Below are 27,082 nucleotides of genomic sequence, written 5' to 3'. Positions count from 1 at the left end.
GTTCCTGGATAGCTAAATACATTAAAAGAGATGAATCCCTTGTTAAAAGAAACTGGAACAAAAATCCATATGACTGTCATCACAAAAAGAGCGAGAATCTTGGAAGGCCTGAAGTCCTTTCTCAGGAGCCAAAAGACATCATAGGTGAGGCAGTTGGTAGACCAAGAAAGTCTTTACATAAATTGGCGCTTGAACTAGAAACAAAAAGGGGAAAGAAGAGAAGTTATAGTGCTGTATATCGTGAGTTGAAAAAATCTGGTATCAAGCCATTTCATGTTATCAGCAAGCCCAACATCACTCAGCAACAGAGAGAAAGCCATGCATGGTTTTGTGGTTCATTTTTTAAAGATTGGGATGAAGCTGACTTTCTCCATATTGTCGCATCAGATGAATTCTTAATTTACACAGTCAGGAAGCCAAATCATAAAAATGACGTCATTTGGGCTGCAAAGTTGGATGATATCAGCGATGGCGTGTGTGTGCTATCGCCAAGTTGTGAAATTTCCTGAATGTTTAGGAATTTTTCTGTTTCACAGCCAAACGGTTAATGTGGATAATCAAAGAAAAAGGACAGTCATGGAAAGGTGAATACTTCAGAGAAACTGTGCTTACTGGTGTAGTATTTCCTTTCCTCAAAGATCCTGAAAATGTGTTATCTGTTGAAGAAGTCACATTTTTGCATGATAAGGCACCATGTTTTAAGGCTCTTCAGACACAGGGGCTGCTTCGAAACAGTTGTATCGATTTCTTCTCATCAAGTGAATTTCCAGGTAGCTCCCCTGACCTTAATGTGTGTGAAAACATAGGTAGTATCTTAAAGGATTGTGTTGAAGTGCGCACAGTGAACTATGATGGTATACCAAGCCTCGATGGCCTGCGAAGAGAGGTGACCAAAGTGCTCAGGGAAATGGAGCTTGAGTCTCAGTTTTTTTGCGATTTGCTGAAATCATACCCGTCAAGAATGCAGGCTGTGGTACAGGGAGATGGAGGCTACACAAAATATTAAATACTCAGAGAGAAACTAAAATAAATACCTGCTCTGAATTACTTTTGTTTTTGTCCATATCAGTTTTAGTTTATGCTGTAGAGGAGGGGGCCCTCTAATTTTGAAACACCCTATATGAGGCAGATAGCAGGCAGAAGTATAGTATTAAATGCTTCCAGGTCAGTATCCGTTAAGGCACTTAAAATATTAAACATCTCCCTGATATCTTAATTTGGAATTTGCTTATATTAAACATACGATTAAATACTGGCTATGATGGTGAAGAGGGTCTGTTCCAGCTTTAGTAAATGTATCTGAATTAGACAGATACTATATGAACATATAAGCAGAATAAACTTATACCTTTCTTCATGGACAGGTAGCTAACGTTACCTCGTTCTGACACTCCGGATGCGAGTCCGAATCTCGCCTGGACGTGAAAATATCTTCATTTTGATATTCATTCGGATCTAGGTTACTTATGCCAAGTGTTGCCAAAGTATGAAGAAATCTAGAAGTTAAGAGGGTATTGTGGTTGTTGTAATTACATACATGTGGTAAAAAGGGATCAGTAGATTAGAAGATATAATATATATATGATATATATATATATGATATATATATGCATGATTATATGATAGATACGTATATATACATTTATATGTTACTTATATATTATATATATATATATATATATATATATATATATGTGTGTGTACGTTAAAGACACTGAACTTATCTATGCCATTTTATATGTGAATTAAGCAAGAAAGATAATTATTTTATCTTTTAAGGAAAAATATTGACCTTGGTGGAGAAACCTTACATTTTAGTTGTGTCTTTGAATACTTTCTCTTGCTTTCTCTTTATGTATTGAAAGAGAGAGAGAGAGAGAGAGAGACTTGATATTCTAGCCAAGTACTGTACTGAATAAAGATGTATCTGATATCCACATCCGCAAATTATCCGCATTTTTTATAAAACCGCATCCGCATTGACAATATTCTTAACATCCGCATCCACATCCGCATTAGCAATGCAACAACATCCATATCTATATCTGCATCCGCATCCGCAGTTTGAGAATGAGGATATCATCCCCTGCTCAGTGTTCAATAATTCATACTCGATACTCAAACATTGTAGCTAGAAGTAAATTGTTTTTTGGGGTTGTTTGCTAAATTTGGCTTTTTTTGTTTTATGCTTCAGAATACATAATACACATTTCATACAGTCTAAACTTTATAAGTAACTCTGTTATAGCAAATTTGTTGTCGAATTTAAAGCATAATTTGTTTAAATAATTCCATGTCATTCACAGCAGTTGTAGTCATAAAGGTAGGGTATTGCATATTTTAGGAAACACTCTCTCTCTCTCTCTATCTAATATAATGCGAAGAATGACTGAGTTTTGTTACTCTTATCACGCAATGAGAATGAAATAACCTTGTTCTAAGACAACTAAAACGTTCGTTTATCGCTGCTACTGTTTGTACGTTCATATGAAAGTATACACACACACACACGCATACGTATCACTTATGTTTCTACTTATCAATTACTACAGCATTTATTATGTGGTAACACAATTTTGAATTATTTGGCTGAAAATCGTCTTTAACAACTAAATATATGTAAATTATTTAGATTTACAAAGTATCCACATCCACGAGGGTATGGTTATCAAATATCCGCATCCGCAAATTTAAAAGATTGATATCCGCTTCCACATCCGGATCCGTAAATGCAAAGAAATTGATATCCGCATCCGCATATCCCATTTTCAGACATCCGATATATCTCTTGTACTAAACAGTGCTAAACTAGCGTAATCAGTAGACTCATGCAATGCTGAAAACTGCAACATCAACTCTTGCCAAATATATAACATCCACAAAAACCATATTACGAAGTGACTGATTAGTCCATTGAAGGCTTTAGGAAGAGTAAAGATAGCTCCCTTGATGGCGCAGTGGACGGTCATTAAATGGTACTTACTACAGCCATCACGATGGCAATAAAATGTTAATACGAGTATCATACTTGACGAGTGAGTAGGCAGTTACGGTATGTCTGTTGCTGAAACATTAGCTTTGTTCGAAATAATCTCTCTCTCTCTCTCTCTCTCTCTCTCTCTCTTTTGGTCAGTACTGTTAACGGCTTTAGGAACAGAACTAATCATATTAGAAGCTGATCTTTTCTTGATATTTAGTCCTAACATGAATTCATTCATTCATACAACTGAGGATCTTCATAGTTCCAAATGATTCTTGTTGGTGCTTCTTGGCTCAGTCTTTTGGCATATTTTCTTTCTTTTTCCCTTTCTCTCTGTTGTTGATAAATCGATGATGTCGTCTATTTCAATGGTATTTCTTAAAAGTAAAATTTGTTATTGATAACAACCATTTTCACGTGCAAAAATTTATGTGCATGCACCTACTTAAGCATATATGGAAACGTTTGTAGACATTCATACTCTTGATATTCATATCTGTACATATATACATACTGCATTACACGCACGCATATCCGCGTGTGTGTGTGTTTGTTGTGTATAGGCTAAACCTTTGTACAAACTTCGAAGTCTCACATTTATTGCACCTTCGTGACCGGTGTCACGAGTACAAAATATTCGTGTAAAATGAAGTTCTTAATTCTGTTAGACACCTGTTTGTAACCACTGACACTGAAATCTTGATACGGATATTCTGGGTCAAGTGTCCGGTTACCATCTGTCACCAAACAGGACATGCGGAAGTTTGTAAAACCGCGAGGAAGTGTGTTTGTGTGTGTGTGTTTGTATGGGTAAAGGGTGGGGAGGGAGAGATGGCATGGGCAGAAGGACAGACATGAATGTATGGGTTTCGGTGACCGATTTGGCGAGAACGGAAATCGAGTGGCGAAGATTTCTGTGTGAGGAAAGAAAGGCAATAGAGACATGAGCGTGTATATTGACATGAAATAAGAGAGAGAGAGAGAGAGAGAGAGAGAGAGAGAGAGAGAGAGAGTAAAACCGACAATACTAACGGGAAAATAAACGTTTCGGAACAAAAACATCACATCAGTTAGTTCAAAATCGTATAAATCTTAACACGGGGTCCGAGGTGCTTTCGTTGATAACGATACACAGAGCAGGTTCTGCCTCACGTTTCAGAATCTTATAATAATAATAATAATTGAGATTTGAAAAGTCCTTTCCATTCATTCTGTCACTCAAAGTTGATGGACGGCGTTGACTTGGGGTCATTTAGATAGCATCTCCTCGCGACCCCAAAGGAGGGTAGAAATGTTAATCACTTCTGCGAGCAACTCTAATAAAAAGGGACAACTCGTACTGCGTGGGATGGCGTTGTCCTTGATAGCCAAGAAAACAGAAGGGTCCCGAGCGTTTGCTATCTCTGTTTTCATTTCAGATAGAGGAGGATATGGATCCGTGACGCAACTTGGGAAAAAAGGCAAATATCATCTACTCTTCTTCTTCATTTTTTTTATATTGTTAGTTTTGTCAGTAATGGCCTCATAATAAACTACGAAATGGATATAAAGATAGCTTCCAGCGTTCAAGACAGCATTTATGGCTACAGCTTCTGAGCGACAAGGGTGCCGGCGTCACGTATTACTATATGCACTCCCCTGGATTTCCACTCCCTAGTCTTTATTGTACGTATGATAAACACTCCCCATTCATTATTGTACGTCTTATAAATACTCCCCCAGTCGTTAATATACGTAAAATATGCACTCTCACTGTATAATATGCACTCCCATCTCCGATATCGATATATCAACTGAATATGTGCTTTTCTATTTGATGTATGTACGTGTGCATGTATCTAAGTGTATATGATTACATGATGTTTGTATACATTTATGTATACAAACATGCATTATTTAAGTAAATACGTTTCTCTCTCTCTCTCTCTCTCTCTCTCTGTAGTTAATTTTCAACGCTTGAGAGTTTGTTCATTGGTTGCTAACCAGTCAATGACTGTTGCCATTCTTGTTTATATCCTGGTAATTGTTGTTTTCTCCGTGAACAATCATCCTGTGTTCTTTGAATGTTTTTGCTTAAATGCTGGTAATGTCTAAAACACTATTTATTTCGAGATAGAACAGTGGTAAGGCGCATTTTCCTGTTTGCTGGTTAGATGGCTGATATAAATTTCGATTCACCCACGAGTAGGGACATGGACGAACATCGGAGCAAGCATTATTCATTTGAAAATATTTTCAGTTCCCCAAGCCACCATTCCTATCCTGATGGCATGACGGATAAAGGAAAAAAAAATTTCGTCGTGCATGCGAGTCATCCTGTAATATCAATAACAAATTATTCTACAGAAGGAAACAGAGATATGGCGACCCGCTACAGGTGCAAGTTTTGTGGAATGAAAAAGAAGTAAACTGCATCATCAAAGAAATTCATAAAGGTTCTGGGAAAAGTACAGAATCTCGAAGTGTATATGTGTGGACATCATGGAATTGTGGCTACCATTTTGCTTATCAGTTAACGATTTTATTGGAGAACAGTTGAAGCTGGTGCGTCTGCTTATGTGAAATCATGTGCTCAGTGTCAAAAATTAAACCCAAATTGTCAGCTGAGGCACCAAAATTGCGCTCTGTATCTGTTCCAATTGGTGTCATGAAACAAATTGGTGTTGATATATGCTGTGTCCCAGAACACGATGGATTCAACTTCATTGTTATGGCCATTGTCTGCTTTTCAAATTGGACAGAAGCCAAACCACTTAAAAGCAAAGACGTTTCCAGTGTTGCTCAGTTTCTTTTTGAGCTCATAACAAAGCATTCATGTATTGATGTTCAAATAAATGATCATGGGCGGGAATTCGTCAGCAAAGTGCTTGCCATCCTCTACCAAATGGGCTCGTGGAGTTCTGTTTTAATATGTCTATTTTGTATTGCTATAAATTATTATCTAATATGTGTACTAAGCAAAATAATGGAAAGGAAGTTTGTATTATAGATAACTCTCCTAATATTGTTTGGGGGAGTGCAAATTATACGTACAATAAGAACAGGGTGAGTGGAAATAACTCAAGGGGAGTGTATATGATGCGTATAACAATAAGAGGGGTGGTGTTCCAAATCATACGACTTAAAGACTGGGGAGTTCATATTCTGCCGGAGTGCATATTCATGGGTTACACCGGTACACAGTGATCTTTGGAGCCATTAAGCATGGCACATAATTGCTAACATTATCTATTGGTGAACAAAGTCTGTATATATAATTGTATAATTATTGCAAAACCATCTCAAGCTCGTAGAGGCTAGGAAATAAAGAAGTTATTCAGAAGGTGAACCCTATACATACGGAACAAGCCAACAGGGCCCACTGACTTGAAATTCAAGCTTCTAAAGAATATGGACATTGTTAGTAAAATGGACATCTGCTTGGAGCATTAAGTGAAGAAAATACTTGACAATGTATATATATATATATATATATATATATATATATATATATATATATATATATATATATATTAGCTGACCAACCTGGCGCTGCCTAGAAATCTGATTGCAACTGATAAACCTCTCTCTCTCTCTCTCTCTCTCTCTCTCTCTCTCTCTCATTCCTGTTAAGATAGTTGCTTCTCACCTGGCACGCCCTTCCTATTGGGCTGAACTTGATGGTAAAGGGCTTCAAGAGTGTCACTATTTATCTCAGTGACCTCGAAAACTATGGATTAGATATTTATATATATATATATATATATATATTATATATATATATATATATATATATCCGTATATATGTGTGTGTGCACGTATGTTTTGGTTGGCCAAAGTTAGAGAAATAAGCACGGCAATGGTCACTGCCACTTTCATACATTAATAATACTGAATCAAGGATGATCTCCCTGAGTGGGAAACTTCCATAATGTTAGGAGCTTTGTACATATTCGTCAGTATCATGTAAAAACTCGTTTACATATACGGCGTCATTTATCCCTATCTTGAATGAACTTTTAATGTCAAATAGCTTTTTTCTGCTACAGGAAAGTTTCAAAAATAAATCTGAGCATTAGATAAAACCATGTTAAATATATCTTGGCGAAGACACATTGATTTAATGGTTTAGTTTTGCAAAACCAAAGGATTTGCGGCCTCAGAAAACACTGGCATGGGCTCTTGTTAATTCCCCTAGCTGCAGCCCCTTTCATCTATTTTACTGTACCTCTAATCCTATTCTCTTCAATTCATCTTACTTTCCACCCTCTCCTGACAGTTGTTTCATAGAGCAACTGCTACAGGTTTTCCTCCTGTTGCACCTTGAAAATCTCTGGCTCTCAATTTCACTTACTGAGAGAAATTATTCAGATTATGAGGTAGTTATAAAGTCCCATTGCGGTGATTTGATTTTATTTGGCTTATGAGATTTAGGTTGTCAAGCCAAGCACGGGGGGCCGGGGTACCGAGGGGGGGAGGCCTTTCAGCCATTCCAGTACTTGAGACAATGAAAAGAGGGAGCTAGAGTGGTTGAACAGCAAGATTAAAAGGGATCAAAAAAATAAAGCAGATGAAGTACAAGGATCTAAAGGTGGCCGTGGGAGAAAACCCCACGGTTGTACTAAGAAGTAGTAGTTAGAGAGGATGGACAGTAAGGCTGAAGAAAGCAAGCGGGAATGGAGGTAAAACAAAAGGCGAAAAAGGTGGGTGCAGCTGAGGGTCGAAGGGGCGCTGCAAACACCCTTGAGTAATGCTTCCAGTGCACCACGTAAGGTGCAGTGAAGGCTCTCCCAGTGGGACCCTTGCAGTGAAGTGTAGCAAATAGCAGATGCTGTCATCAAACGATGCAGACACCGAAAATCAAACATATCATCGAAAGAGACTGATTTCTACACCCTTAGAAATTCTTCCGAGAACATGAAAATGCAGCCAGACCTGTCGATGTGACATGCAGTTGATGAAAATGATTTATTTTGCGCTATTCCCCGCAGGGGGTAGAAACGTCGGTTCACCTCACGTGGCAATCTGTAGGCAATACAAAAGGCTGTTTGCGGCGTCTCTGCGACTTCAAGCTGCAATCACTTTTAGCCTTTTATCTTACCTCCATTCCGATTCCTTTCTTAAATATTGCGGTCCAGTTGCTCCAACTCCCTTTTGAATCACAGTCTACTACAGCACTGAATGGTTGTGGGTGCCTGCCCAAGCGCTCGCCTTTGTAGAACGATTTTCATTAATCAACCAATCAATCAATCAATCAGTTTTGTACGACCATTCATAGATAAAGGAAGAGAGGTGGTAAATGAATATACTAAACAAAATAGAATAGGTAGACGGAAAGAGAGATGGAGGACTGCAAAACGTTTCTTCTCTGTATGCTTTTGGTGAAATTTTTTCATAAATGTTTTCATTGCGTTCCTGAAATTGAAAATGGAAATCTTAAGGATAGATAAAAGACGAAATCTAGTACAAATTTTATTAGATTGTTTAAATATTCTATACATCTGGTGTTTGAAATTAGAACGCCAATCTAAATTTTCTAGCATCATTAATCGTTAACACTTAGTAAAATAATATTTTGGAATTTTAAATTTTCGTCCGTAGTTACCTAGGCGTGTTTTTATTTGTTCCTTAAATAAACCTTTCTCCATAAATTCGTTCACTTTGTAAGTGCGGTGACAATAACGTCAGTCATCCTTTGAACTCCTCTCTCCTCTTTGTACACTTGTCGCATAAACCGGATTTGTCACGAGGCTTTGAAACAATCTGGAGAATTAAAAGAAATAATTAACTAGCGGACGTTGCACGTTCCTATGTCACCTTTCTTTATCAAGGAAATCCTTTCTCCTTATAAAATTAACCCCATGAAACTCATTTAACTAAACTTTGAGCCTCCATGAATGCTGACAACGAAAGGCAAAATCGTGATCATGAAAACTGCATCCCGGACTTTTCCGTGCTCTGTGGAAGTCTCCAATTCTCATTTTGGAAATTTATGAATGAGAAAAACACCAGGGGGCTAAATAGGAGGGGGATATCCAGCACGGAAGGAAGTCCTCCAGATTAAGAGCCGCTGCTGAGGGAAGAGAATCTTCCTACGAACTTGATTTGTCGGGAGCAAATTTTCGTTTCAAAAACGAAAATCGATCACAGCAAAAAGCATGATTCTTGATTCCCTGAACTTTCAAGATTTTACCATCAGGCTGTTATATTGAAATGTGTGGTGTGTGTGTGTGTGTGTGTGAGAGAGAGAGAGAGAAGAGAGACGAGAGAGAGAGAGAGAGAGAGAGAGAGAGAACCTAACACACCTAAAAATAGGAAAAATATCAGACTGGGAAATTAAGACGTCAGCAATCAGCTATGATCCTAGACCTGCTGACATGGAAGTCGTTTTTTATGTACTTGTAATTGTGCCTGAATTGCAATTTAAAAAAGACAATTTCAGTGACGGTGCAGCATTGCACATGAAGATAGTCGTTTTCAGCACAGAAATAGGTATTAAAAGTTGTCCCAGAACCGTAAGTTACCAATACAAAGATTAGCACAAATACAAGGATGACGTTTTATTATACTCCTGTATAATTAAACGTCATGTTGACAAATGTCTCTTTGACACAATGAAAGCCGAATTTGAAATTGCACATTTGAAATGTTCACTGACATGAAAGTTACTCGGCATGTGAGAGTGAAAAATCAGGATGCAAAATAGACAAGTCAGATGGTATAGATACAAGCAGGTAGATCTCTTTGAATATTAGAACATTGTAACCTATTACAAAAAAAAAAAATCTTACCATTCACAAACTATCAGTGCAATTTTAACCGACGTCTCAGACACAGACGAAACACGTTTCTAGTCATTCACATTGGCCTCCGCACTCCATTGACAAAAGTCAAATAAATGGAAATGATGGCACACTTTGATGACAGAAATCATGATTACGCGAAATATGGTAGACATGCTGAAGAAAAAAGAAGCATTTTTGGAAGTCCGTTGGCAGTTGAAAGTTGGTCTGTTAGTGATCTATTACCTTAAGAGCGCTTCTAGAAAGTGCTCACAATATTTGATTCTCTGTTCATTCATCAGGAGAGTCTTCTCCACTTTTAAAAGTAAACACAAAACACTGGCACAGATTCCAAAGGTGCCCACAATCGAAGGGAAACCGAGAGCCTGTCTCCTTTAGAAGACTGACACCATAACATTGCCTCAGAACATCCCTCGCCTTCCTATCTCGCTTGTTGGCTGATGGTGTGTCAGCGGAAAAAGGACGTAAGAATGGAGAGTAAACGAAAGGTTGGTTGCCTAGATTAATTAAGCCGGCCTCTGGATGAGAAGCCTGATGTGGACGCCCCACGACGACAGTAGAGGAAAAGGAAAGGCCAGAATGATGAAAAACACATAAATGAAGCAAATGAGACGTCGGCCTTTTCCCTGTCCTCCGAAATACCGAAGGAATAACCAACCTCTTTTAATGTCCTCTTTAGCTATTTTGCTTCATTTGCGGCGCTTCGAATGAGAAATCCTAAGGCCTAATCTAACTTAAAAACAATACAAAATCACAAATCATAACCTGGTCCCTTGGAAAACCTATAAGTTGCAAGACAGATCACATCGATTGAATGACATCTTTTGTTTTTTGTACAACTGTCATTCCAAATGAAGCTTGTGTACATTCATAAATATACCAGTGCCTTTATTGACTGTAGACTAAACAAGAATATCAACAATATATTGCTGACATTCTATAGAATTAAATAAATTCTACACAGTATTTGGCACATAAATCGTTAAATGCAGTGATTTATGATTCATTCTACGTATTAGGCACATAATATGATAAAAAATCTAAGTAATGAACTAAGCATGAAATGTAGGCAAATGACAGATTAATGGTCGCTCTGTTCAGAGCACAAACTTAATACGGAATTGCTTCGCTTCCAAAGATTCATCTGTTTTATTTGGTACCATAAACAACCTATTGGGCAGATTCATGCCATCGTTCGCAAAATGGGCGCATCTGATCATTTAGTTCTTATCTTGTAGTCATTTTAGTTTTCGTAATTTACTTTGATATACTGCGTATATCAGTGTCCTTTTTTTAACAGTTAGCTACCCGGAACATCTCTTAAATAAAGAATCTATGCACAACGTGGCCTATTCCTGAAAGTATATACGAAAATAAAAAAGAGAAAACTTTACATATTTTGTAAATGACAGACATATTCACGTGCCATCGTACAGAAAATTTCCCGTTTTCACATTTTTCCAAAAATATATATAAGTATAATTATGTTTTTCTGAAGCCTTCGATAAAATTCTGCTCATTGGAAAAGAAAAATATACAAGAATTTGTTCCTTTCAGTTTTGATGTCTCACCTCAGAGGCGTCCATTTCAACAAATTGGTCCTCATAAACTCCTTCAGTTCTCGAGGACCTCCTTTAGGTCACGAAACTATCACGAATGACATGACTGGTAAAAAGTCTGAAAAGAAATATACACACAACCAAGAACCTTCAATCAAACTCTGTTGTTTCTACAAAGAACAAAATCACAAAAAATGAATTACACCAAGCACATCTTATTTTGTGACGCACAATAGTAGTTAATTCGAGATTAAACTCTCAGTTCTGCAGTCAGAATTTTTCTTTGCAAAGTTCAGGTGAAACCTGCGTGAATGTGGCCTTATGCACTTCACTCTCATCTCACATTCTGCCGTGGGCAATTTTCTCCTTTGCGGCCACTACCGGACAATATCAGCAGAGTGAATATTCTACCACACTCCTCCTTCCTTAGGTCTTGCCGCTCACTGCCAGGGGCGCTCCGCTCAAGCATTGGACGTGTCTGTGCTGACGCTGCTCTTGAAGCGCTTCAGTTCTTCCTTGATGGCCCGGATGAGTGGCACTGCTGGGTCGGATGCTCTGAGACCCGTGTCCGGGTCTATTGGTTCGCCAGCTCTGCTTTGTACATCTGAGGAAGATCAGTTATTATTAGCAAAAGTTTTCAAGTCTTTCATTCTTAGACACCAAACACACACGTACAACAGCAACCAAACCCCTTCTCCACCCACGCGAGACCTGGTGGCGTAGGCAATTGCTCGCTGATGGCTCCCTGTCTTAAGAAAGCAGTGAGTAATAAATCTGTATTACCTTTAATGCCGGACCGAAATTTTGGAATATTGGCGATTTTCCTTCAGGCTTAAAAGACTATTTCACGAACAAAGTGACGTTCCTAGTTTCTGGTCATTTTTCATCCACAGTTGCTTCTTAAGAAGATATGACACTGAATGTATTATATTAAGCTGTAAATCAGGTCGTCTTTCTCACTTGGCAACATCAGTGTTAACTGGGGCTTCAAGAGGGACTTTTGAAACAGTAAGGATTGCTTAGGGCAGGGCACAGGGCTCGAGACCTTTGACAATTGACCTCAGCACAATATGGACACTAAGTGGGAGAAAAAGAAATGTGGAACCTAACACTTTACCAAATGAATACTAATATTTCAGGTAAATACAAAAATGAAATTAAAGATTGCAAAGGCCTACCCATAATTAGATTTCAACGGAAATCACATAAATCAAACTTGACAATGACACATTACTTGCTGATGGTCTTTCATTTTTATTCAAATCATTTACAGACATTAAGGTTTTACATGAATGCATTATGGTCTGCCAAGATATTTTTGAACTGTATTTAACTGCTGGAATACATTTCGGCGACCTTAGCCCAGGTATGACCTTCAGTTCTTAGCAAAATGAGTGGCTTTTCAAATATGATTATATGAAATAGATGAATTCGAAGGAAGAACATTAACCTCTCATTTCCATACCACTGTTTAAGAAACACAAATAAAGAAATTTGTTAAACATTTTTCCATAGTTGATAGTTCTTCAATCACGTTGAACTTTTGATACTGTATGGAACATTACGGAATATAAATAACTTTCACCCATGAACTGATGTTTCCAACCAAAAGTCAGTACTGAACAAAGAACGTCACAAGAGACTTACTAGTGATGGTGGTCGACAGCCTCCTTCCACCAGCTTCTGGACTCAACGGGGGCATATTAACAGGGGTAATGCTTCTGCCACTTCGTCCACTCCCCGGACGACACGTGCCCGAAGGGCCACTGCTGGGCCGCCCTGCCCCGGCAACGACGCTGCTAGGGCGACTGGCTCCTGAAGGAACGCTACTCGGCCTGCCAAAGCTCGTGCCCGGCCGGCCAGAGTCTCCCCAGGCTGATCTGGGCGACTTGCTTTGTTCCAGTGGGATCACACCGACAGCCTAAGCAGGAGAAAGAAATAGAGCCTCTTTGTAATAGAGTCAATATTTTCAGCGAGGTCAAACTTCGAAAATATATATTGCAACATAAACATATAATCTACTGAGTATAGCACATTAATTCACAGCATCAAATCCCGAAAAGAACAGATTTACGGAAATCTGCTCAGGAGATGACCAAAGTTGCTTGGTGATTATTCATAGACCGGATCATCTCTGATGCAAATTTAACATTTCTAAAAGGCCTCTTACAACTTGAGAATGATCTCTGACACTTACAACTTGAGCTTCCTTCCAGCCGGGCACCGCAGACTGAACGGCCGCTGCCGACCAAGGACGACCTGCAATCGCATCGTCCAGTTCCTCTTGGAATAGGCCTGCAGGCCGCGTCCGGCTGCACAGACACACAAAAAAAAAAGGACATAAATTGCAAAATAGTTCGATGAACTTCATCCCACATAGATGCAAATAAATAAAATGTAAATCATCTATTCACAAATCTGGGCTAAACTTGACTGTAACCTCCCAGAACTCATCCAACAGAGGAAGATTGAAATTAAGACATTAATTTTCATAGGCAACATTAGGGCGACACTTTCTGTTCGTGTCATCCTTGTCAATTATCACAAGAAGACATAAGGAAATTGTAGATTTATGTGTTAGTGGCCTGTCAACAGTAACTGTTCAAGGAGAATTGAAGTTGTGATTAACCTTCCTTTCTATATTATCAAAGAAGCCTGCACAATTGTTTCTTAGTGCAATTGCGAGGTTTTCCTCCTGCCGCACCTTTCAAACCTTTCTACTGTCAATTTCCCTTTCAGCGCTGAGTGACCCCATAGGCCCCAATGTGCAGCACGTGGCTTTTGGCCTAAATTCTATATTGCATTCTATTCCCTTCCATTCGTTCACACTTTCAAAGGCATACGAAATAAGTAAGAATTCTTTAAGCTGGTTTCCAGGATCTTACGAATTCTGTCGTTTAATTGGCGAAAAGACATAGATATCACCATGACTAGTGTTCCCTGAATCAGTTGAATTGGTTGAAAATGAAAATCTTCAAGAGAGGTCTTACAATATTGTATCACATATTTTGTGTCAACAGCTGAGGTTCTCTCATTAAAGCCCTGCAGGATAGGGTAGTGCCATCAGTGTATTATGTGGTGCACTGTAGCCATTACTTACTTTTCTTTGCAGCGTCCCTTCGGCCCACTAGGTTCAACCCCTTTCATTCCTCTTACTGCACCTCCATTAATATTTTCTTACTTCTATCTTACTTTTCACCCTCTCCTAACAATTCATTCACAGTGCAACTGCAATGAGGTTTTCATCCTGTTACACCTTTCAGCCCCGTTTTCTGTTTGTTTCCGTTTCGGCGTTGAATGACCTCATAGGTCCTGGCGTTTGACCTTTGACATAAAGGCTATACTCGAACTTACTCTTGTGTAAGACAGACGTCATAAGGAGCACGTTAGCCAGAGTTCTCATGGCTGTAAACAGTCCAATAAGATCTAGTATCCAGTAGCCTTAGAATTGATTGCCAAATGCTGTGTGCACAGTCTGATAAACAGGAAAGCTGCAGTTCTTGCAAAAAATCAAAGGACTGGCACTTCGTATCCTACGACTTATTTATATATCATTATCTTCTTATCTTATTAAAGACCCTTGAAATCATTGTAAATAATACTTTATGGCAATTAATACTAGTGTTTCTAAAGTAGCTAACACATAGTATTTCCTCTGTGATAAAAAAAAAAAAAAAGACACATAGGGCCGAAGGCCTGTAACCTACCCTTGAGGCACAGCAGCAGATTTGGATCGAGTTTTGCGTGACATCGTCGGAGTGGTTAGTGGGGTGACCTTATCTCCCGGGCGTTGACCGCTCAGTAAGGAAAAGGCATCGTCTAGCAGATCGTGGAAGCGACGGCGCAGGCGCCCTACGTTAGGCATGCTGCTCTCCGACATTCCGGAATCTGACACGTGGGAAGAGGACTCGGAGGGGCGCCTCAATCGATCCTGAAAACCAGGTATGAACGTCAGGTGAACATTTTGGAGGCTGCATTCGTGGTACAACAGGACGGCGGTGATCATCGCTGGAAGAAAATGGCTTCTTTGTGAAGGGAAACATTTCAAGTTTAAAAGAATGTGCTCGTTTATTTACGAGCAGTCAAAGAAATGAAGTTCGAATGATGATTGATAGCCAACAAGCGCTGATAAAGACCAACAAATTATTTCCTCAGTTATGGGCAACTGTCATACCTGCAATGGCAACAGAAGATTACTTATTATTTCCTCAGTTATGAGTAATTACGTCATACTTGCAGTAGAGGCAGAAGGGCAACTTACAGACAGAACATCTTTCTCTCTGAAAATGTAGGTTAATGTTAATGAAAACTGGCTCGCATTAAAATAACAGGGTTATTATTGCTCTTTGATATAAATGTACAAATGAAGCCTGTGATGAAATACACGTAGTTAACTAATGGACACATAAAAGTACTGAGGTACATAATTCAAGATTTCATGGCACAACAAGGAAGATATTGTTTCCCCCGACGACACAGTTCTTACACTTCAGAGTTTTAGACAGCAACGGCAACACAAGATTTTGGACAATTCTGAGATATAATTTCTCTCTTAGTTTTGTCTGCAATCTCCATCACATGTACAAATAGGACTTTCGTCATTTCCCTTATGGTATCATCACTCACTCCTAAGGAGAAGACCAATAATGTATTCTAAATGAGTCATTGGTCCTCATCCCGTTCATCCTACCTCATTAGAAGAAGACGCCACAACAACCTCGCTCTCAATCCGAGCCTCGACTTCGGCGTCTCTCATTGGAGGCCGTGGAGGAGACCCTCCTTCGCCAAGGGGCGGCAGCCCCGCTTCCTCTCGGGTGTAATTCCTGGGCGGAATGGGCGGCGCCTCGGGGTCGTACGCATAAGCGTCGATCTGCGACGGTATCCTTCGCTTCCCTCCGTCCACAACACTCTCCAAGTTCTTGAGCGGCCTCGGGGGCGGGAGGAAGCGCGGCAGGGACGTCCCCGGGATGAAAGGAGGGTCTTGGGACTTCCCAAAACCTTTGGGAGGGGGCAGGAGGGGCGGTGGCAAGAATAGCGACCCCTGGTCCTTGCTGGTGAAAATCTGAGCCCCGTGGAGGATGTTGGCCATCAGCTGTTGAGTGGGGTCGCTCGAACTCATTTCAGAGTGCGTCGTTTCGTACCGGGAAGTGGCAGAAGGACCCGTCAAGTCCTGGGAGCTGATGGGCTTCGGAGAACTGTACACGTGCTCGTCCATGGTCAGGCGGCCGCTCTTCTTCCAAGGGACGCTGCTTTTCGGACGTCGCAGCGTGGTTGCCTGGGGGTCGTTGGGGAGGGGGGAAACACAAGACAATACGTTATTCAAGATGTTGAAAAATGTACGTCTATACGTCAACTAAATTAAAGGCCGATATATTAGTAAGAACTTGCTTCATTTTAAATGCTCCATTCTATATAGCATACTGACCTCAAAATACATTGATGTTGACCTGTACAATGCTCATAGGCGTATTACTAACTATCATATAATCTGGAGGGTTGAACGATTGAAAGAATGAGTTGTAGATTTTTAATTAATCAGGCTGGTGTCAGCCAAACAGACTAGGGAAGGAACCCTATGAATCCTAATTCCATTGTTATAAGTAAAACGGTAAAATATGAATAAATCAGTGACTTATTTTGTCTAGGCATCCTTTCACTCGCTCACGTTTTAGTTGTAAGTTAACTCATTAATTCACGAGACTTAGCAACAGTAAGCAACTAATATTATTCTTGGCGGTTCTCACTTCATTATCATCCTCTTCCTCTTCTTCTTCTTCCGAGGTTGCGTAGTCTTCCTCGTCTCTGACGGAACCTTCTCTTGAAGTGTTGCCGCTGCTCCTGTCTCCTGCTGCGTCGCCTCGGCCTCTCCTCCTGTAGAAATGCTGGTCGAGTTTGCTGGCGGAGCCGTGAGAGGGCCCTGGGGCAAATGGAAAAGCTGACTTCGGATTCATGATGCTTGCGCACACGGCAATATCTTATGTCGTTAGAGAGAGAGACAGGCAGGGAGGTGGGTTTTGGGGTTGGGTTGGGATATGTTGGCTTGTTCCAGTTGATTATGGTTTATCTTCTGACTGATAATTTCCCTTAACTATTCAGAATAAGCCAATTTATATCGTGTTACATAAACACATATTACAGTTAAAACAGAAACAGCATCTAAACAGTGTTTTTATATGACTAGAAACTATTTAACAAAGGCACATGAACAGTCAAGTCATGATAAATAACAACTGAATGAAAGTAAGCCCAGAGTAGCATAAATCAGTCAACAAATATTTAGAGTGATCTCAAAAGAGGAAGGAAGAGTCATTGAACAATCCTCGACAGAAACTCAAAGACTATTTCTAAAAGCATTAATTCAAGGTAAATTAATGCAAATTAATCAACATATAAGACCCAAGCCCAGTTATCATAACGTTCTTTCTTCTTACCTTGTCTGGGCCGGATGAGGTGGTCGTGGGATCCCGAGGGCGAGGACCTGCCTGGATCGTCATCCACGGGTTGGGACGTCGAGGGTATCGGAGCCGCTTCCGCCTTTAAAAAAAAAAAAAAAAAAAAAAAAAAATTACTGGAAGTTGAAACGTCATAACACTACATTTGAGTTCTGTGCCAAAATTAATTTCTTTAATATTCCAGCCCATCTCTTCATTATACTATAATAATATACAGCGAGGCTCAACATTCGTTTACATCTTGCAAGGTATAAGTACTGCAGGTGTGAATTACTCTCACGATGTGGGATGAAATACTGTGTTACATTAACTTTGCTAAGCTGAGAAAACACTTTAGGAATTTATATTTGATAAGATTCTCATGACACGACATCCAAATTCAGTGGTTTCAGATTCCTCGATGACTTTTAATAGCAGGACAATCTTCAATGTTCCAAACTTTTGGGGAATTCTGCGTGCGCTAAGAATACATGAATTATAAAGACAACGCACATGCGCAGCAGCGCCCATCAGTTGATAACCCCAGCCGATAAAAAGAAAAAACCAATAATGATGTGGGCCTAAATTGTACCATCCAAATTAAACATAACTTACATTTTTGCAAGTTTCGTTTCCAAAGTTTTGCTTATTCTTTCTTATTCCCTTTTACTCTCAGAAGTTATAATTCGCTATTCTGGAAGGTTGGAAAAACCGATTTAGATTTTACCACCTGATTGGTAAAATCCAGTTGTTTAAAAACAACATATAAACCCCAAAAACTGTTTCCACAAGGATTGTTGTCACGGTCTTTTTGTACTTTAGAATTTAACTAAAAAAATATTCACTAGCAATGGTTTTTTTCTCGTTAATCCTAAATGACAAATTTAAGATCTATAGCCACCTGAGACTGGAAACCATAGTTACCTTCACAAAACACAAATAAATGAAGAAAATAAATAAATTACCTTTTCATCTCTGGGGTCCGAGTAACCAAGGTTAACGTGACCCAGGTAGGCATTGGTACTCAGCTGACTCCTGGGTGTGACCTCCTGTCGAAAATGGAACATTTTACTAAAGTTATAAAAAGAAGAGAGAGAGAGCACAGAATCTTGAATTCAAGTCAATGGTCCCTGTGGGCTTGCTCCATTTGAATAAGGTTCATCTTTGAATAATAGTAATAATAATAATAGGTATTGCATTTGATGGACACCATGCCACAAATGATTCGAAAGACTATCTAATGAACACTGTAATGATTAACAGATGATACATCAATATACGGATAGTTTATAGGACTGTTAAAACTGCCTCTTATTACAGAGAGATCAGATACTTGAAATGGAAATATATTTCATATTAAGAAACAAATACAAAAACTTAGGATGATGACGACGAAATTATATATTTAACATTAATATATTCTGTATTAATGATAAATATACAACAGCAGCGCAGTCAACATCACTGCGCTGCTGTCGTAGTTATAGTATGACCTACTGATGCCCGAGCAGCGACATGGTACAGCGAAGTTTAGGCTAAACCAGGATCCACTTAGTGGGTCCTGGGCTAAACCACAAATACAGACGTTCGTTGCACTCCTCACACACACACACACATATGTAATATAATATATATATATATATATATATATATATATATATATATATATATATATATATACTGAATCACGAAAATTTGGAACGTGATGAATATATAAATAAAGATATAAGCCACGAAGGAAAGTGAAACTCTGGAGTGCTGGGATATCTTTCGACTCGACGCCCTTTACTTAGCAGAGTAAAGGACGTCGAGTCAAAAGACCACACAGCACTCCAGTGTTTCCCTCTCCTTCGTGGCTTTCACCTTTATATGTATATGTATATATATATATATGTATATAATATATATATATATATATATATATATATATATATATATATATATATATATCTATATATATATATATATATATATTATATATAATATATAATATATATAATATAATATATATATAATATATACAGTGGTGTGTAATACGAGCTTATGCAAATATTTCGGGAAATGAAGAAAGGTCATTCTAAACAAAAAGTTTTCTATAAACATATGCATTTCAAGACTTCGTTTATCGGTGAGGCGAATTTTCAAAATAACCGGTTTTCCTTAACGCTGCTCCCGGCTAACACAGAAGTGATGTCTGAGTAGTCAGGGATAGGGGTTGGGTGGAGGGGGGTTGATGAAGTGTATTAGGCAACTAGACTGCTAGTGTTTTAATTTTGAGTTTTTTCTCACAGGTTTTTGAAAAATGTAACATTACAGCCCCTTCAATTAGTAAATCACCTGTGAACAGACTTCACTGTAATCTAATTTTAATGATTAACTTTACGTATCAAGAAAGTAGTGTAAATGTCACGAAATTGTAGAATCAGGAGTCAGGGCTAGTCCTATACTGAATGAGTAAATAATGACAGTAATCATGATGACGAGGAATTGTGGATAGGGAGGTTACTGCACTTTGAACAATGTCAGCTTTTTTACCTCTTTCGATTACTGCATGAATATACATGCTTCGGTTTTCAGGAAGGACTGAAGAAAGTGAATTTTCCATATTGTTCCGATTCTTTTTCATCTGGCAGAGACGGAAGCATTATCTTAAGTGTGTTTTTCCCTTTGACTGGTGCATAATGAACACTTTTGTTGGAGAAAGTGAGATTTTTAAAAGTATGTTTTAAATCTTTGATCGGTGTTTCATGAATAAGCCTATCTTTGATGGAGGGGAGATTCCATTCGGCTTGCTTTTCTTTCCTTTATCGGATTCCAGTGAATACCATTGAGAAGGTTTCAATGATACTTACATCATTCCCATTTGCTCAATATCTAAGGAATACATTTGATTTGGAAGTATTGTATTCACATTGTCCTAATCGCTGATTTCCTTTTTTATAACAGTGGAGTTCATTGTTGCAAAATCCATAAGTAAACATCATATATGAATATTCAACATTACTGAAATGGTAAGGCATTATCCCCAGTTTCTTGCTCGCAAAATAAATAAGGAATCTGACATATTTGTAACCCAAACACGGAAAAGCGAGGCTGTTTAGAGTAACAAGTGAAGTGATCAGCTCCATCCCATCCTCTCCCCATAGCTAGGTGCACTCCGACATACCATCTTACTTGGCCATTTAATGATAACAGTTATTTTAAAATTCACCTCACTGACAAATGACGCCTTAAAATGCATATGTTTATAGAACATGTTCTGCTCAGAATGACGTTTTCTTTCATTTCCCAAAAAATTTGCATAAACTCTTTTTACACCCTGTATATATATACAGTTAACTAGATCCAATCATATTCTATTGCCTGTCGATATTTGGAGCTAATATTTGATATTGGTACAGCTCCTTTTATTTGATGCCTTCTTATTTGATGAAGAGGAGACTTGCTTCTTGACAGAATGTTTGTGAATACACATCTAGCATGAAAACTACAAACAATAAGGAACCGATGTTCAAGTTAATTATAACTTCCTTGCTATTTTCGTAAACGACGAAAATGATCCGTTGTGCTCATTTGAAGACAACTAGAACCACTGACTATTTTGTGTCAGTTACCCAACGTGAACGACACGAAAATAAAGGAAAATCTCATCCTGAGTTACCTGAGAGTCTGGTTGTAACGTTTCTTCCTCTCTGGCCTTCCGTTTATACAGGAACATAGCACACCATAACACAAAAACTAGAAGCATTACTCCACCAACGACACCTCCTATGATGATGTACACATCCTGCTGTTGGTCCGGTAAGGGCGATGAAGATAAATATTCTGAAATGTGGACCAATTAGTGACATAAATAAAGATAGTGTTGCAGATTATACAATGTTTGTTGCATGTTACAAAGACATCTGTGAGAACTCTTGAAATTCATGAGTAACGTGTAGACATTACGATTTAGATGTAAAATAAGGCTACCATTAAGATTTATTCTATGTGAGGATGAGGATTGCATTTAACGTATACTTTTTATCGGTAAAATTCGTCTATCAGCAAGCGTACGATAGTCCAAATGACTTAACATCAGAATGGACCACTAAATAAGATGTTTCTTCCGAAATAATCATCTTACCTTCTGCTTTTATAACTACAACTTGATCAAGAAGCACCGCCATTTCCATGTCGTCTATTGTTGACATATTCCCGACGGCTTCAGAAGCTAAGATGGGCCATTCTCCTTCAAAAACTGTGTAAACAAGCTCCGTCACATCTGTAATGTTGTCGTAGGTAACGTTATGAAGCCTAACGCTTATGTCGTCGGGTACTGCACGTCTCATTCGACTGTACTGAGTAGGGAAAGTCCTTTGTGTTGGATAACCAACAAAAGTAACGGGAACGCTTGGAGAGTAAGACAGAGTTGCTTTGAGAGTTCGAGATGACAGGAAAGGATTTGTGACAGTTGCTTGATCTAAAGACTTTGACTTTCTAGCTACTTTCCCTTCAGATTCATAGCGCTTGATTCTGATACTATTCAGGAAGGTTGGAAACCTTGATTTATGTTTTTCCACTTGATTGGTAAAATCTAATTGTTTAATTTCTCTGTTCTTAAGTGAAACTATCTCTTCATCCTTTTTTAGTCCTGTTGACATTTTGTATACTAGAGGACTGGGAATAATTGCATTTTGGGAAAGATGCCAAGGTATTGTTGACTTGCGAATATCTGGGATGACTTCTCTCCTCCGTCTGCCAATGATTGTTGTGTAATTTTCATAAGGGTTCACAGTTGTTGGACTGATTGTCGCTTTGACTGTTGATTCTGTTGTTGTAACTTGGTTCCCTGACCCGATACCACCTTTTTGGTTTAAGGTACTTTTATATTTCAGAGCCTCAGCACTACGCTTGAATGCAAGCTGATAGGCTTCTGTTAACTTAGTTTGAATGCGAGACCAAGATGTAATAGTGTCTTCTTCTTTTGGACAGTCTTGCAACACGGTCCTAACCCAATACCTTTGATCTAGAGGAACTGTGGCATTATTGCTAGGACTGGGAGGGCTGGGCTGGGCTCCTGTTGTTAAAGTAGTTGTCATCTTTGGAATAACAGTACTATCAATGCTAGGTGTTAACAAACCTCCTTGAGTGGTTTCAATAACTGAGTCCTCTAGAGAAGTAGTAATAGTAGAAGTGGAAACATCTGATGTGACTGGAAACAAACTCTCTCGAGTACTCTCTTCTAAAAAACTGTTTGTTGTCAATGAAGCATTAGGCGATATAGTAGTAATCTGGGATGTTTGTGTTGTAGAAAGTCCTGGTGAACTTGAGGATGTAGTGGAAGTTAGGGAGTAGAAAATAGTGGATACAATATCAGATGTAAAGTTGAGCATTTCACTTGTTGTGGATTTTGGGTCTATCACTTCTTTCGTTGAATAATCAGGTAAATCTGACAAACTTGATTCTTCACTAGGAAATAAGGTTGGCGTGGAAGGCTGAAAAGTGGTTGATTTGTCACCTGGCAAAGCGGCAGTCGAAGTTAGAACACTAGTATCAGTTTCCTCTGAAGACCCAGGGGAAGGCTGTAGTGTTGGATAAACTGAAGGACTGCCTTGAACATTAACACTTGATGTTTCATATTGCACAGTAGTTAGAGGCACTGAAGACTGGTGCTCAGGTCTTGAAGAAATTGTGACATTCACAGTGCTTGGCACAAAATTTTCACTTCCATAATCAGAGACATTTGCAGAGGAGCTATCACCAGGATATGGTAAACTTGGTAATGCACTTGGTGTAATGATATCAAAAGGCTGAGTTACATGATCACTGTGCCCAGGTAATAATACAACTGATAATGATGCCTCTATACCAGAAGATATGTGAGATTTGGTGGTTGCAGTTGGGGATATTAGAACAGTTGTTCTATATTCAGTCTCAGGATATTGCCCCAAAGTTCCATTTACTGTACCTGTTCTATTTAACTCCTCTCCCAAACCAAATTCACTTGAAATTGTGCTGCTTGTTACATCACTTTCTAGTTGAGGAACTATAAAATCACCACTGCCAGTGTCTGCATCAGTGTCTGTATCCTCTACACCAGTAAGATTATTGCTGTTTGTAGTTAAATCAGGTTCTCCTATTGTGGTATTAGTAGAGTCAAAACTACTCTCTGTAGAAGTATCATTTACATCCAGACTGAACTGTAGTGTAGTGCTTGTAGTGAAAGGTGATGGAGTCGATTCTTCAGACATTTGGCCATCAAGTTCCACTGTAAAATCTGTGGGAAACAATGTACTATAATAATCACTAGATGTTGCAGTAGTTGTTTTGTCTGATTCAGCCTCACTTTCACCGTCAGCATCAATAGGTGCAGGATCTACAACATCCACACCTGCTGTTGAAGTTATGAATATTGGTGTTTCTGAAAGTCCACTTTGATATGAGGGAAAGACGCTACTGGAATTTGGCACAAGGAAAGTGTACACAGGAGCTTCTGTAGTGCTGTAGAAGCCAGTTTCTGTGGAAAAGTCATACTCATTACCATATAAAGATACATCGCTCATTCCTTCAGAACTTGTAACAACTGAGTGTGTCTGGGTATACACTGTACTCGGGTTTGTTTGATGCAAGTCCTCTGTTTTAGTAACAGTTGTTTCTTCTTCATCAATAAGAGATATGAATGTACTGGTTACAAAACTTGTAGCAGACTCCTCTGAGAGCAAAGTATTTAATTCTGTCTCAAGTATTTTATCAGTACTAGTGGGATCTGTTGCTGAGAAAAGGGTTGATCCCACTATATCAGTACTATTAAGGTCATTTTCCACTTCATCCTTTGCAGGTATGGTACTCTCTGTTACCCCAGTCATTGGAGTTGCAGGGTTTTCTGTAATGTTGAAACCATATGAGAAAATAGTCGAATGAGTGGTAAAACTGGTCATGTTACCATGTGGAATCTCTTCATCAGGACTGAACATTACTCCCTCAGTTGTGGTATCTGAAACTTTGCTATCATTGAAACTGACGTCTTTAGATGGAGTGGTAGTGGGCTTGTCTGTTGCATATGTGCTATAATTGGTATCTACTGTGCCACTTACTGCCTGGGTTGTGTTTACTATAGAACCTTCAGGATCAGAACTAGCTGCTGCAGAGAAGGGTACTGTGTTAAACTCAGTGTTAATCTCCTGCTCAGGTGAGGATGATGTTGAACTAGGAACTATCAACATTGGAGTTTCTCTTCCTGTGTAATAATCATCATCTTTCGTTGAGCTGAATACTGCAGTTGGTGTCACAGGAACAAAGCTATCACTTAGTGTTGGCTGAGCAATGTTTGTAGAACAGTCATGTAAATTTTGTGATGTTGGACTTAACGTATTTAGCATAGATTCAGTTACATGAACTGGAGTGGGGGTTACAGATGAGGTGGTTAGTGTAGCTGACGGGCCCGGGTACTCCAGAGATGTATGAATCAGATCCGTTATGTCGTACTGTGATTCTTCTGAGGATGAAGTAGTGGTGAGAATTACTGGTCTGTTTACATGAACTCCCGTCGGAGGTGCAGTAACTGTTTTTGTAATTGTAATGAAACTTGTTTTTTCTTGTTTGTCTGCAGTCTGGCCCTTAGATGTAGGCAACCCAGGAATGACATTCCCACTGTTGTGCGAAGAGGCATAGTCGCTCTGTGGGCGTTCTTGGAGAGCTGGGTTTGTGTTGTCTCCTTTGCTCGGGAGTCCAGTGGTGGTCGCTGTCGAACTGAAACTGTCGTCTAGATTTTTGCCTCCTTTGTCTATGATATGAACTGAATTAGCTGACTCAGGAATATAGTCTGGATACTTCGTAGGTGGAGCAACAATAGGGGTGACTGCAGAGGGTTGGATAATGATGGAAGGGTTGTTGACAGTTGAAGTGGTGAAAGTGGATGGTGTAAATGGGGCAGGCAATACTGTCGTGTAGACGGTAGTGGTAAGATAGACAGTGGTTGTGGTAACTTCTCTTCTCATCCAGGAAGTGTCTCTTGGGCGATGTTGCCATTCTTCGGTGGATCCATCACCTAATAAAACAATGAAAATATGCATTATCCTCCAACTTATTAAAATCCAGTGACTAAACTGTTAGATAAAATAAATCCATCTGAAAAGTAAGTCTCGTAAAGGGAAAAATGTTAGACATTTTTGATGAAGTTTTATATACTGTATGGATAAATTAAATTAAAATGTAACTCCAAATGCGGTAAACTATGGGATGTTTTAACTAGATACCATAAAAATTGAAGCAATGTGACATTTATTTACTGTTGATTGTATCTACCATATCAAGTTGTCATTTACAAAGAAAATGACAATGGATGTATGAATAAACACAGGTATTGTATTTACTTCAAATTATGCATTTGATTCACTTCATATTATGTTTGTGATAACTTCATGAACGAGACACAAGGGAAATAATTTCCATCATGGTTTCCATAAAGCAAGAGAATTTTAGGAATAAATTCTTTCGAGAATCAGCTCATTCATTAAATCAACCTGCTCATGTTACCGTTAACGCATATCAATGGTAACTGTCACCCCACATAACTTATAATCAATCAATCAGTCAGTTGTAACACTAGATGCAATTGACTTTAAACCTCAGGTAGTTATAACACCAGATAACTTATAGTCCAGTTAACTGTACATCCTAGGTACTCTGCGCCAGGTAAGCTGATATTAGTCGATCATTCACTCAATTAACTGAATTCAAGGCCCGCATGTCTTGCGTTTCCTTACCGGAGGCCATCCAGACTAAGAAATCCTCCAAACTGTAATCCCTTTTCGTCCTCCCGAAGCCACTGCCTTCGATCTCCTCTTGGGTGTCATGCTCTCTGTGCCTTCTGCTGCTGCTGCTGCCATCTAACGGGAATCTGATGAAGCCTACAATTTGGCTGGACGATGGGCCAACCATCAACACCGGTGTTGGTTCGATTCGGATGTCGTCATCTATTTCTGGGGAAGAGACAGACAGAGTAAGCCAAACCTTTAAAAATATCTGCCACAAATGTTTGGGAAAAGGGCAGAAAAAAGAAGAAGAAGAAAAAAATATATATTTATATATATACATATATAAAAATATATATATATATATATATTATAATAGATTATTATTATATATAATTATATATCATATATATATATATATCCATATTTTTTTGTATTATCAGTTCTAAATAATCTTATAAACTTTCAGGAAATCACATCTGATTTCTCCTGTTATCTGTTAACTAGCAAATCGAGAGCAACAAAGTGTTAGAGGAATTTTTTAAAATGATTTTCTCATTCATGCCTTCTATTTCAACACTCACCCACCCCAACA

At 38.8% G+C, this 27,082-nt stretch overlaps 2 protein-coding genes across 4 annotated transcripts in view; one reads left to right on the top strand and one right to left on the bottom strand.

The window, feature by feature from the left end:
- LOC135222068 (high affinity copper uptake protein 1-like) overlaps nucleotides 1-27,082 on the top strand; it is a 467,399-nt gene that overhangs the window by 87,766 nt on the left and 352,551 nt on the right. The window lies entirely within an intron of this gene.
- On the bottom strand, nucleotides 9,230-26,714 carry LOC135222066 (mucin-2-like). Its single transcript, XM_064260218.1, has 11 exons — nucleotides 26,500-26,714; nucleotides 21,879-25,781; nucleotides 21,414-21,577; nucleotides 18,718-18,801; nucleotides 17,753-17,855; nucleotides 17,066-17,238; nucleotides 16,012-16,596; nucleotides 15,029-15,252; nucleotides 13,519-13,633; nucleotides 12,969-13,242; nucleotides 9,230-11,925 (listed from the first exon to the last, which is right to left on the bottom strand). Exons 1-11 carry the CDS (start codon nucleotides 26,672-26,674, stop codon nucleotides 11,783-11,785), a joined length of 5,943 nt encoding a protein of 1,980 aa, XP_064116288.1. The 5' UTR covers nucleotides 26,675-26,714; the 3' UTR covers nucleotides 9,230-11,782.

This window comes from Macrobrachium nipponense, chromosome 3 (assembly GCF_015104395.2).
Source record: "Macrobrachium nipponense isolate FS-2020 chromosome 3, ASM1510439v2, whole genome shotgun sequence".
NCBI lineage: Eukaryota > Metazoa > Arthropoda > Malacostraca > Decapoda > Palaemonidae > Macrobrachium > Macrobrachium nipponense.
Note: the sequence above shows the minus strand (reverse complement) of the source record. Positions and strands in the feature narration are given on the sequence as shown.